This window comes from Heliangelus exortis, chromosome Z, assembly GCF_036169615.1.
Source record: "Heliangelus exortis chromosome Z, bHelExo1.hap1, whole genome shotgun sequence".
NCBI lineage: Eukaryota > Metazoa > Chordata > Aves > Apodiformes > Trochilidae > Heliangelus > Heliangelus exortis.
Window position 1 is genome coordinate 24,394,977 of NC_092454.1, and position 14,358 is coordinate 24,409,334.

The 14,358-nt window shown below is 42.3% G+C and overlaps 1 protein-coding gene across 1 annotated transcript in view; it reads right to left on the reverse strand.

The window, feature by feature from the left end:
* Positions 1-8,846: 8,846 nt before the first annotated feature.
* CPLX1 (complexin 1) overlaps positions 8,847-14,358 on the reverse strand; it is a 96,146-nt gene continuing 90,634 nt past the window's right edge. The window contains exon 4 of the mRNA XM_071730796.1: positions 8,847-13,365. Coding sequence (XP_071586897.1) covers positions 13,168-13,365 — 198 coding nt within the window. The 3' untranslated portion in view covers positions 8,847-13,167. The remainder of the gene's footprint in view (positions 13,366-14,358) is intronic.

A 14,358-nucleotide genomic window follows, 5' to 3' on the forward strand; every position in this document is an offset into this window, starting at 1 on the left:
GCAAATACATCACTGTGACAAATTTAATTAAAAAAAAAAAAAAAAAAAAAAAGGTCAATTTAACCAATGTCTTTTCTAAATGATATAAAGTGACTTTCAGCCATTATGCAATTAAATGATGTCAGCTTTTGCTAACCATTTTCTTGGGAAGAAGTACAATCAGAAAAAAAGATCTCTCCAAAATAGATCTGAGCCTGCAGAAAATGTTCTCATCTGTGCGGAAACAAAACCATAACACTCAAATTTAAAACCTTAGTTTTTAGATTTCTAGAGGGTTGATTCTGCTTCTTTGTTGGACTGCTGGTACAGAAGCTCATTAGTTTTTTTTTAATAGGTGAATTCCACATCCTGAGCTACATTCATATGCTTAGAGTATTGTGATTCATTGTATCCTCAGAAAGTTTCTCAGATGGGTGAGGTCATCTTGGGCACCATGCTGCTCCTAGGTTGGCAGCATGCTGTGTTGTTTCTATTTACAAAAGCTTCCTTCTCTTTCTTCTGTTGTGGCATGAGAACTGATCACAGGTAGTATTTGAGACAGAAATGTCTTGGTCTCCACAACTTAGCCCAACATAATCACAAAGTGATGTTAAAACCCTAGCAAAAAAGGCCTGGAGAAGGGGAAGACCAGCAAATAAAATAAATTGGTCTCTTAGTATAGCATCAGGCTTTTATTCCTCAGCTAAGGAAACACAGCACACACTGTGGACCTGAAGTCAGCAGGATGAGAGTTCTTAAGGCAAGTGACGGAATGCTCAGTTGTCTGGTGGAGTGCTGGTATTGGTACCTTCAGGCAGTACAGCCAAAATAAGACATGTAAGATTGGTATCACAGAGCTCCAGGCTGGGCACAGAGTGGCTGAGAGCAGCCAGGCAGAAAGGGACCTGGGAGTCTGGATTGACAGGAAGCTGAACATGAGCCAGCAGTGTGCCCAGGTGGCCAAGAAGGCCAATGGCATCCTGGCCTGTATCAGGAACAGCGTGGCCAGCAGGTCCAGGGAAGGGATTCTGCCCCTGTACTCAGCTCTGGTGAGGCCACAGCTTGAGTCCTGTGTCCAGTTCTGGGCCCCTCAGTTCAGGAAGGAGATTGAGGTGCTGGAGCAGGTCCAGAGAAGAGCAAGGAGGCTGTGAACTAGACTCTCTACAACTCCCTGAAAGGAGGGTGTAGCCGGGGGGGGGTCGGTCTCTTCTCCCAGGCAGCTCTCAGGAGGACAAGAGGGCATGGACTTAAGCTCTGCCAGGGAAGGTTTAGGTTAGATATTAGGAAAAATATTTTTACAGAGAGGGTGATCAGGCATTGGAATGGGCTGCCCAGGGAGGTGGTGGATTCTCTGTCCCTGGAGGTTTTTAAGAAGAGACTGAATGTGGCACTCAGTGCCATGGTCTGGTAACCACAGTGGTAGTGGATTAAGGGTTGGACTTGATGATCTCAGAGGTCCCTTGCAATCTGGCTGATTCTGTGATTTTGTGAAGTGTACTTATCCCAGAATTACAGATTTTGGTGATCACATAATCATATAATTGTAGTCATTTAATCATAGAATGGCTAGGGCTGGAAGGAAAGATCATCTTGTTCCAAAACCCCCTGCATGGGCAGGGACTTACCCCATTGGACCTGGTTTCCCAAAGTCCCACCCATCCTGGCCTTGAACACTTCCAGGGAGGGGGCATCCACAACTTCTCTATGCAGCCTCTTCCAGGGTCTCACCAACCTCACACCAAAAAATTTCTTTCTAATGTGGTTTCAGTTTTATATAATCTTGCCTTGCTGCCACATGCATAAATTTGTAAATTATTTCACACCCCTGGAATTAATATTTAACAGGAAAATTAAATAGAAATACATTAACATGAGGAAAGCTTCAGAAGCTACTATCTGCATTAGAAGAAAAAACACGAAAAACAAGCTGTTTTCCCAGCCCATACTGTATATAGTCTGTTAACTCATGATCCTGTCTTTGCTCTGCTATACTTCAGCTCTGTAACCCTTTGTTCTGATATTGCCACCAAATTTAAATACCACTGTCACTTCTCATCACACATCACATTTGTACAATAAGCATGTGGTTAAAACTCAATATTGTCTAAGTTTTGGCAGTAAACTTTTTTATTGACAATCTCTTTCCAAAATATTCTTAGTGTTATTGATTGATAAGCTGAATCTCGTGCTCTTACTCTTTTGTAAAAATTCTGTCTTCCAGCATGTAACATAAAGATGAGAGAACATTTATCTAGACTGCAAGCATTCCCTTGAAGATTTTGCTAGCTCTAAAACCTTGAAACCTTCATTTATTTTGCATTCATAATTCGTGCAAATTTCATATTTAGGACTGAAATCTGTAAACAGCTTCTTTCTGATAGTTTCTTAAGAAGGAAAAGTCCTCGGAGTCTCAGGCAGCTGTTTCATTCTTGCAAGAGTAATCTAATAATTAATGCAAGCCACAGGATTTAAACACCCAATTGCTTTGGATTTTAATTTGTTTTATTTTTAAGTCAAGTTCAGCTCAGTTTGCTTCTTTGATGTAAATAAACATCTATATCATGATTTATATTTTGGGAGCATCTCGTGATCTCAGACATCTGAAGCCACAGTGGCACCCAGCACTTGAACAAAACATACAAGTGAAATGTTTAGGTTCCGGGGGTAAGGTAAAAGAAAGAAGAGGCAGATAAAAGCTACCCAAAATTCTAGTCTAGAGACTTAGCTCCCAATCCATTTACTTCTCTCTATTCCAATGACACTAGCATCCTTACTCTGAGATCTAATTCACCACTACTGGAAAAAGATATTTCTTTCCCAAGGCATGAAGAAAGCACCATCGCACTTTCCCTCTTGTGAAAGTAATTCTTTTTTGTGCTTATCCATATAGTATTCTGTGAGATGGATGAGGCAGCATATGCTAAATCTTTGCCTATTCTAATAATACCTTTGCCAGCCAGGTCTCAAAGCCAAGAAAAAGTTCGTGGAAAAATAAGCTCTCATCTCAAGTTTGCTACTGTGAAAGAAAACTTTTGCTGTCCAAGAACACAGTGTTTGTGACATAATTTTGGAGGCTTTGTTGGCTGGGATAGTGTGTCTGGCGTGTGTGTGTGTGTGTCTATAACTATGTATGTTTAACTGATTGCATATCCTATAGCCACTCTTTCTCCCAGGAGCTCCACATGTCTTGTGGACTTGTTGAGCAATTTTAATAGGCCAAACTCACTCAAAGCCAGCTCTGACAATTACTTTCATTTGTAGCTTGCTATTAACCCTCCAGCAATCAGGCAGTCTTGTCCTCAGTAAGGGAAGGGAGTTTTGCAGTCTGTGTGTTTATTGCTGTGGCAGTAGTTCCTCCACAGCTCTCATCAGCTGTAATTGTTAGTTTCAATGCAGTCATTTTACAGTGACAAAGCCATGCTTACCTACAGGTTTTTGTCAACAAAGCTGTGATTAACACTATACCTGGTTTGTTGGGCTATGCTGACTTTTTTTTTCTGTTTTTCTTTTTCTTGAGCAGCTTAACTTTTGCCCAGCCTCAGGAGTAACTGCTTGGGATTTTTTTTTATAGTCCTGATGAGCTGTAATGCTGTCCTTCAAAGTAATGCCTGCCTTGACTGTGACACTACTGAACTCTTTTCTGTGTTGATATTCTATTAAAATACCAGTTCTTGGTAGTGGCTATTTCATTTGTGAGTGATTTTGGATTGGAAATGGTTTGGTACTGTACTGTATTGGTATTACCTCTCTGTGAGTGAACATTGGCTTTTTACTGTGGGGCTTATACATAGTAGAGATCAAAGGCAAAGGTTTTAAAAAAATGGCTATTCGTTTTTACAGGTTTAGATGTTTATGTTATTAGAAAGCACCCCATGCTTTTAGGTTCATTGGTAATTGTCAAGTAGATTGATAGATCTCATCTTGGAAGATGGCAGAGGAAGCATTGCTAACCGGAGCTTGAGTTTGCCACTTCTTTGCTTTAGAGAATGTGTTAATAGAAAATGTGCCAGACTTGGAGGATAGAAATAGAAGTTACCTTGTTCTCTTGAACGTCCTCATCTTCTGTCCCATCTCGAATTCCTTTGGAAGACATTTGATACTGCAAATTAGGAGATTTCAGTTTCTCTGCTTCCTCAGGCTCTTTGTACCAAAGGAGACCTAGGCTGCATGTGGTAACTCACAAAGACATATAATAGTGTATGGTCTTCCTGAAAAGACGTTTCCACAGCAAACCTAACCACAAGTGGAGAGTAAGAGCACAAAGCTATAGAGGGAACCCCTGCTGTGTGGACTTAAGTCCCAATGGTGTACTGCAGTCATTTACCTTCTACTTTAACCTGTCACACAAGTGACATGCCACAGCTAGAGTGTGTTCCCTGACACCATGACATTGGAAGGCAATGTGCCTTTAGCAGTTATCTTGCAAAAACTAGTAGTGTCCTAGTGTTGTCACCCTTTTCTTGTCTAGTCATGCTGTCATTTGTACCATGTTCTGCCCCACAACCCTGATGCCACAGGTTAACAGGTGTTCAGCCACAGGCCTGGGTTTTATTACAGCTTCCTTTCAGCATCAGGATATGCTACAGTCACATAGCACCTGTGGCTCTGCAGGAGAGGGTTTCTTCCAGAACACAAGGACACAGTGAAGGTGGAAACCTTTAAGAATCAGGCTTGTCCTAACACAAGTATTTCTATTCTGTTCATATAGACATCTGGTGTGATGGCTGCCACTTGCAGGAGGAACTGTTGTACATGGAGTTTGGAGCTATGTTAAGTACATGCAAAGGGACTGTCAGTCCCAGACAAGATAAAGGGAGACTTTCCAAAACTGTCCTCACACCAAGCTAAGTACTGCTAAGTCTAAATTGGCATCCCAGTGACTCCAACAGTAACAACAGGTGCTCCTGCAGAAATTGGGCTGAACACTCTGAGAGCTGACTTTGCAAGGCATGATGAGAGGAAGAGATTTCTTCCATTATCAGCAATAAGGACACAAATCTGATTTCCACTGAGACCATGGTAGGGAAAGCCTCAAGGGAACTTGTGACACACTTTAATTAAATCCTGCTAAAGGAAGGCTCATCTGAGAAGGTAAGAGACTAACACAGTCATGTTAGAATGATGCCTGCTGACATGACTGCAGTGCTGCTCACATCTGCTTTGAACTTAAAGACCTGGCTCTGGATGTATTGAATTTTTTCTTTGGACAAATCAGAATTCTAGGCACTGGAGGGTTTTATCAGATCAGTATCTCTTTGAACCCACTGGGATATGGTAGGGAGAGACCATTCTTTGATGAATCAATTAAAATTAATTTCCCAACAGCTAAGTCAACTTTGGCCTCATTAGTATGGGTAAATTTCTTGTTGGTATGTCATTTTTCATCACATTTTTTAACACCACCCCAATAGCATGGGAAATTACGGTATAATTAATCCTTTTGATTCCTTTTGTTGCTTTTTTTCCCCTCCCTAGCTCAGGGAGGTCTGCCTTGGAGAAGTCTGAATAGAGTTTCTTCACTGTCATCTGCCAAAGTCTATTTGCAATAGCATGGAGCTCTGTAAAAGATGTAAGCTTAAGTCTCCACAAATTAATGAACTAGAGTTGTGTAAAATGCCTGTGGAGACTTAGAGTGGACCAGAGCCAGACGTTCGCTGCCAAGCAGCAACACACTGGGGAAGAGTATTTGGGCATTATCTCCAAATACAAGCTGACAGATGTTGTTACTTTTCTTATTGAACACTCTGTGGTGACTGCACTTAAAAATGCTGCATGAGCCTGGGTGAGACACTCACTCTTGGGACCAAACTGTAGACAACCAGGTGGGAAATATGTTTCTTAAGCCCACACTTAGGTGAAGCAAGTGCTAAGCCCCAAGGCAATAGGAATACCTTGGCATTTTTGCACAATAGCATGGAATCTCAGGGAGAGCTCAGGTGTCATATCTGTGAGCAAGGCTTTCAAATCTTCATTTCTGACCCACTGATCCCCAGGAGCTGGAGAAGATTGCAGTTTCTCACCAAATTTATTGATAAACAAAGAGTCAGGATGCAGCTTGGCAGACCATTGAAGGAGGTGTGGTAGGGTAATAGGAAAGGAGGTATGGAACCAGAAAACAAATTGTGAAGGTATTGTTGTTACTGACCTTTTGTGTTTCAGTGACATTTTGGGGAACCTTCTGGTTGCAGTGTGCTGTTTTTGGTGTGATGTCTCAGAAAAAAACTGGGACATCAGCTTACAAACCTGCCAATGAAAGCCAAGCAGAGCCATCAGTTCTACTCCCCAAAACTTCACCAGTGCTCTTCTCTGCCTAGGAAAATTGTCTCAATATATCTGAAATGAGTGTCATAAGGGACAATAGAATAAAAAAGCTACTAATCTTATGACCTGCCCACTGTGTTATTTCACTTTCAGTAGTTCAAAAGGGAGGTGCTATACACTGAATTAGTATATGCAGAAAGTTCAGAGCTTATCAGGCTGTGAAACCATAATACTGAAGAGCCCTATCTCAATCATGAGTAGGCTCCAAAATGATGACTTACATAACCAAGTTTGATTTTAGTGTACAAATAGTTTGGCTGTTTTCAGCACTGATATAGTGAAAATTGAAACAAGGTATAAAATCAGAATACCTTAATTCCGTTTCAAGATATATTATCCCTTCTTATGCAGACTGGCATTTTCTTGGGTTTGACTTTTTTGACCATTAAGTGACAAATTAGAAAGATGATACTGTATTTTGCAAAAAAAAAAAAAGTATTTTTTAAATTAAAAATTAAATAGAATTAAACTATGTTTTCAGTCAGGCAGTTGTTGCTTGCCATAGTCTAAACCTCTCATAGACCAGCTGTAATGTTCACCACATAAAATTTAAAGTCCTTTTATGACTCAAAACATCCTCAGCTGCTGCAGCTCGAACTTGCCAAATTCACTGCTATTTGACCCTCTAGTAGGAAGGTAGAGTTTTGAAGGAAAGCAAATCTCAGATGAAAAGATTCTTTCTATCCCATAATCCTAGCCCGTCCGAGCTGAGTTCTTTCCTCTGAAGAATGAGGACTGAAGAAAGTGTGGATGTTTGGCATCACATCTGCCAGCCAAATAGTTGTCTTCCTCAGTTGTGCTTTATGCACCTGTCTTAAAACCATCTGTAAAATCACTAGATACAGGTGGTACACAAAGCTATATTCAACAAAGAATACTCCAATGCTGTAACCTTGTTTTTCATAAAGAGAGCAGTGTCACAGTTTAACACTGGGCTGGCAGTTAAGCTCCTCAAGAGTCTATGGGACCAGATGGGATCCACCCCAGGGTGATGAGGGAGCTGGTGGGAGAGCTCACTGAGCTGCTCTCCATCATTTACCAGCAGTCCTGGCTCACTGGGGACATCCCAGGTGATTGGAAGTTGGCAAATGTCACACCAATCCACAAAAAGGGATGAAAGGAGGACCCAGAAAACTCCAGGCCTGTCAGCCTGACCTCAGTGCCTGGCAGGGTTACGGAGCAGAACAGTCTACAGCACCTACAGGATGGGCAGGGGATCAGACCCATCCAGCACAGGGTTAGGAGGGGCAGGTCCTGTCTGACCAACCTGATCTCCTTTTATGATCAGGAGATCCACCTGCTGGATGAGAGGAAGGCTGTGCTGGAGTCTACCTGGACATCAGCAAAGCCTTTGACACCCTCTCCCATAGCATTCTCCTGGAAAAGCTGTCAGCCCAGGGCTCAGACAGGAGCACTCTGTGCTGGGTTAGGAACTTCTGGAGGCACCCAGAGAGTGGTGCTGAATGGTGCTGATCCAATTGGCAGCCGCTCACCAGTGGTGTTCCCCAAGGATCAGTTCTGGGCCCAGTTCTGTTTAACATCTTCATTGATGATTTAGATGAGGGGACTGAGTCCACCATTAGCAAATTTGCAGATGACACCAGGATGGGGGGAGTGTGGATCAGCTGGAAGGCAGGAGGGCTCTGCAGAGGGACCTGGATAGACTGGAGAATGGGATGAGGTTCAACACGGCCAAGTGCTGGGTCCTGCACTTTGGCCACAACAACCCCATGGGGAGCTCCAGGCTGGGCACAGAGTGGCTGAGAGCAGCCAGGCAGAAAGGGACCTGGGAGTCTGGAGTGACAGGAAGCTGAACATGAGCCAGCAGTGTGCCCAGGTGGCCAAGAAGGCCAATGGCATCCTGGCCTCTATCAGGAACAGCGTGGCCAACAGGTCGAGGGAAGAGGTTCTGCCCCTGTACTCAGCTCTGGTGAGGCCACAGCTTGAGTCCTGTGTCCAGTTCTGGGCCCCTCAGTTCAGGAAGGAGATTGAGGTGCTGGAGCAGGTCCAGAGAAGAGCAAGGAGGCTGTGAAGGGATCCAGCACAAGTCCTGTGAGGAAGGGCTGAGGGAGCTGGGGGTGTTCAGTCTGGAGAAGAGGAGGCTCAGGGGAGACCTCATCACTCTCTACAACTCCCTGAAAGGAGGGTGTAGCCGGGGGGGGTCGGTCTCTTCTCCCAGGCAGCTCTCAGGAGGACAAGAGGGCATGGACTTAAGCTCTGCCAGGGAAGGTTTAGGTTAGATATTAGGAAAAATATTTTTACAGAGAGGGTGATCAGGCATTGGAATGGGCTGCCCAGGGAGGTGGTGGATTCTCTGTCCCTGGAGGTTTTTAAGAAGAGACTGAATGTGGCACTCAGTGCCATGGTCTGGGAACCACAGTGGTAGTGGATTAAGGATTGGACTTGATGATCTCAGAGGTCCCTTGCAATCTGGCTGATTCTGTCATTCTGTCATTCTGTTACCCTTCTATTTGTACATCAGCATCCATATGTTTGTTTACCAAGTGTAGTCTGGCAGGAATTTGACAGGAAAGCATTGCAAAAAGTGTATGAAATCACTTGTTTTTATTGGCTGTGATTCCATTTTAAAAGAACATCATACCATTTACCCACATCATGCAGGAAAAAGTAGCAGGCACGTAACAAATAAAACTCACATTCACAAAGTCTCTAAATCATCTTCTATCTGCTTGGAGAGTTCTGCATGCATCTGAAAGAAAGCTGGGGAGCATTTCTGTTACAAAATGCATGGCTAAGTTGAATTTGCTGTGTGTGTGTGAGAGAGAAAGAGATAACAAGCAATTTTTTAATGACAGTGCTGAAACATTTTACTAAGTGCATGAAGAAACATTAATCTTGTTAATACATATCCAGAACAGATACAGACAACTTTCAGATACATAAGACATTACGCTGAGGTCACAACAGCTAACTTCTAACAATGCTTTTTCTAACAAGGTAAGCTTGCCAAAAGGAATGTCTTCAGCAGCATTGGTATGGTCTTTCTTTACAATGGAGAGGGGCTGGGAGGGACCTAAGCCAACATATGATACCAGAAACATAGACAGAGGAACTCCAAAGTGATTAAGCTCATGATCTTATATTTTTGTGTTATTTACTTTAAACACAGGAGTATCATTCATAATTAATATTGCAATCTGATTTCATATGGCTTTCTCTAAAGATAAATGTAATTTCACCAGGTCAATGGCAAACTAGATCATGTGACCTCCAAATGTGGAGGCCTGGTAACTTTTGGTTTTTTTGTTTTTTTTTTTACGAACCAGTAAGATCTTGGATCTGTAAAGGAAAATGGCTGCAGTGTCTAGCCATCACCTTTTGTGTGTAAATAAAAACTAGTGAGAAAAACAAAAGACCTCATTTACCTGAGACTGAACAGACTAGTGAAGAAAACAATGATATGAAAAGAAAAAGGGATATTCAGAATCCAAACAACAAACCATGCTTCTCTTTGTTCTCATCTAAGTGCTCCAACACCTGCTTGAGTGCTGAGAAGGAAGTGTCTGACACAACGCTTCTCCCATCCACACATGAGCCAAAGGTGCCTGTGTCCCATGCTGCCAGTCAAGAGTAGGAAAGGAAATGGATGGAGAGAAGGGAGGGGAGGGTGCTTGCTCTCAAGTCTGTTCAGGCACTTTGAGGACAGTGGAATGACTTGAGTGGTCCAGAACTCATGTAAGGCGCCAAAAGTTACGTGGGGCAAAACCATGCAAAACATTTCCAACACTTGCAGTAGAATTTCTGCCATGTTTCTTTATTGAAAGAAAAGTAAAAGTAAATGGGAAGTACCAGCTTACCCCTAGCTGAACTCTTTGCTGTCCAGGAAAGAAGGGCTGCTGTTGGTATGGAGAGCTAAGCTACAGAAGTGTGGCTTTGGGAAGCTCCCAAAATGAAAAAGACTGGGCAAACATTATTTAATAAATCACCTTCCATTTCACTTCTGCTCTGTGAGTCTGGCATGAGGCCTAACAAATTCAGCACAGAGTACATATGGCCCTCTTTAGGTGTTTAGACCAAGATGTTCACACAGCTCAGGAGCTCAGTTCCAAAAAATGAGTAATTTTAATGCTCTGAAGTCAGGTATAGTAGTACCTGATTTATGGAATCGGAGCATAGATCACACAAGATCCAAATGTAGTGGCTCAAATGCTGCAGCAGTGTTAGAAAGAAAATTCTAAATATTCTTCGCTTCTCTCTCTTCTCCCTTTCTTCTCCTTTTCCTCATCACATGTGCACACACGTGCACATCAAGCTGACAGTGAGACTGTCAAAACAAACAATTGGCAGCGCCATTCTGCAAGGAGGACATAAAGCAGAAAATTCTGATTCTCTATCAAGAACAGTATCTGGCTGGATGAGGAAGTGAGTTTATGATGAGGGCCAGGGAAGGGTAAACAAACAAGTGGTAGAGAAAGGCCAAAGCAAAGCAGAACAAGTTCATCCTCTTTGTTTGCAGAGTTCTCCAGCGCAAGGCCAGGGGAAAATATGAATGAATGTACTCCTTTTAGCAGAGGCACATTTCTGCTGGTTCTACTTATGTATTAGAGGACACAGGCCACAAAGATTAGTCAGAGCATTTCAAAAGTATGGATGTCAGTGTGTCAGTGTGATCCGAGCTAGAAGATTTTGCTGCCAATGACCGACTGAAGCAAGGAGCCAGACTCTGCCTTTTAGCTTTCAGGGATGTTGGATTTAGTTCACTCTGTGGCAGAGCATTAGAACCAGCTGCTGCCTTTGTGACAGAAAGAGAGTTTTCCGTTCTTTGAGATTTACTTAAATAGGGCTCAAATTACTAGATTCTGAATTTGCATGAGGTGAGTTGGGCACTCACCATAGAAAGTGTAAAAATTGTTCACCACTGCAATGCTATACCTAATCACTGACTCAAATAAAGAGTGCTCTGAGTCATTAAAGACTTAGGGGGTAGAGACAGTCATCTAGCTTTGAATGAAAGGTAGGTCAAAAAACACTAACATTATCTGAAAGGGTCTCTTTTATCTTGTAAGCTCTTGGCAGTTTGCACTTGAATTAAAATGCCTTGTTTGTAGATCCAGTCTGACACTTGCATTTCTGTCAGCTGGTTATGACTTGTAGATGAGTCAAACTTCCTCTGTCTCCAACTTCGATTTGGTAGAAACTTATAGCTGAAGTTATTTGTGAAAAAGCAAGAACTGGCATACCTGAATAAAAATTGGGTGAGGAGGACATAATATGTTTCTTCTCTTTCGTGGTATTTTTTCTCTCTGTTATGAGAAAACGTGCTAAAAGGCATGAAGTTCACAAGCTGGCTGCCCTAGCTGTGGTACAGATTTCTAATGGCATGAAGCTCTCACAACAGTTACTACAAGAGACCTAGCCAAATGAAAAACTCCAGGATCAGCTCTTGAGATGACAAAATGAGGGGCTGTGCTCAAAAAATGTCTGTCTGTGTATGCGAGACTGAGTACATCCTAGGAAGTCAATATCTCCAATAGACTTTGGCTTATCTTCCGCAGTTGCTACCTACAGTGCTTTATGCAGAAGCTTTATTGCCCTGGGAAAGGAAATAAAGATAGTGGTGCAAGATACTTCCTCCCACCCTACTATCATCCTACAAGGGATGCCACACACTGTTATAATATTAATTAGCTCCTGCACATCACTGGAGAAGTATCTTCACTGTATGCTTTTATAAAAGGTAGAGTCTGAAACCATATTTCACTGCTGGAGAAGCTGCGTGGGGCAGAAAAGTAAGTGACCTCCCAAAGGCAACTCAGTAATTTACCATGATACAGCAGACATACTCAGGATTTCTGGATCTCTGGGCCCATGGATAGCATTCAGGCCATCACATTCTCACACACACTTTAGGAAGGGTGAGGAAGGAGGACACAGTCACAACAATATGCTGGAAACCAAATGTCCTTCCTGCAAGCAGCACTGGAAATCATACAGCTGAATAGGTCACTGGGCAAAAGAGGAAGGTCAGCTAATCAGAGAGGCTATGTAATTGGTCATTGGCCTAAAGGGAGATGTGGGGGGTCCTCTACCAGAGCACCATGCACTCTCCTGTGCTTTCAGCTCTCTGTATGGCAACTATCTGACCAAAATCTGCTCTTTCAAATTAAGTGTATGGCTAATTCCCAAAGTAACATGATTCTTGCTTAGATTCTGAGGCAATTAACTTCTACCAGTTTCTGAGGGCAGATGACTCACTTCTCCCACAGTTCTGAATGATGTCAGCTGTGTGAGGCATGCGTGATCTACCTTCCAAGTGATCTCTATTTATGTCAGTGATTGAATTCAAACACAAAAACTCTGCTTCCATGGGAGGACTGAGACATCCCTTCCAAGGGCAGATATGCTCAACAACAAGTTTTTAGTGTGAGCCAATCAATAAGAATATTAATAATAATGACTAATGATTATTATCAGTAATAATAAAAGATATAATTAAAGAAAATTTAAAAGGCCACTGTTCACGTTCAGTGAACACTCTTTCCTGCATTGGATGGAAATGCATGTGAGGCTGTTCCTTTTCTATGCTTAATGTACAATTGCCTTATTTAACATACATAGTACTATGGCTTATAATAAAAGTTGTGTAGTCTGCAGCTTTTAAATTGTTACACCCATTCAGAGGCATCTACTGGATGTGACTATGTACAAAAAAGGAATGGATGAGTCTTGGGTGGAGGGAAGGAAAAGAGGCAGTCAAAAGGCATGGGAAGCAAAGGGACTCCCAGTGAGCAGTAGAGGGAAGAGGTGGGGAGGGCTGCGTGGTGAATGGCAAGATTGTAAATCCCCATTGGGCAAAAGAGAAATCCTTTGCAGTACTGTTTATGCCCATCTACCAGACTGCAACTATTACTTCTTGAACATGTCCTGCAGGGGCCCTGGCAGGTATTTGATGACTGTGTCTAGAATGCTCTCTTCTTCCTCCTCCTCTTCATCCCCACAGCCAGGAGGGATTGCTTTCTTTGGGCGCGTGAGACTCCCTTCAGCATTAGCTTCCAGTGCAGCCTGGGCCTCTGCTTCCTTTTCTTCCTTCTTCTTTATCCCATACTGCAGGGGGGAGATAATACATTGTCAGTCACTCACTGAGCAGGATGACTGATGAAGCCAGCCATCACACATGGTTCCTCAGACTCTGCAATATGAACATCACTATTAATGTTCTCCTTTTGCTTGTTTGCACAGACCTCCAAATTATCAATCCTAACAACTCCCCTGTAAGTACTGCCCTGTAGATAGACAGCTATCACAAAACAACATAGTTCAGATAACTCAGAAACAAGCACAGGGGAGAATTTGGCACTATACAGCCATAGGCCTGGTAAAGATAATGCAAGCTCTGTGTTAAAGTTTTGGGCTCATACTCTGCTGGTGTTGATCCTCATTTTTTCTGTTAGCAAGTCTGATACTCAAGTCTGTTGTCCACAATAATTTTAAAATTCCATCTGCAGCATTTTATAGTAAAAGTTTTCAGATGTGGCAAAACTTTAGGAGAAATATTATTTAAAACAAGCAAACAAACAAAAACCACAATCACAATACACAGGAATATGGCAGATGGACTGCAGTGGAAATGAGATAGTTCTAGGTAGTTCTAGTTCTCTTGGCATAAGTGGGACAGAAAAAACTCTTAGTGAAAATAAATCCTCATGAGAAACTCTGTATTTGCACAGTGAATTCTTCACATCTGGGGGTAAAGCTGACTCATATGGTCTGAAGAGAAACATCCTTAAGCCTACAAATAGAATGGATACCTGAAATTTGCTACTCCCATTTATAATGAAATGTACAGAACTAAGACCTTACATGAGTAATCAGAATCTCATTTTAAGTTTCTATATTCAAAATCCCAGATTTAGTAGAGGAGTAAAAAATTCACTGAGTGAATCGGTCTAAAGAGAGTGCTGTAGTATCTCAGCTCCTACATTGACCAGGCCATCCTTTCTGACTGTTAGTTTGAAGACATGTCCAAGAAAAATTACTTCTGCATGACCAATCCTCATCACTCCTCAGATTTCATGCATTTCAGTAATTCTTATGTTT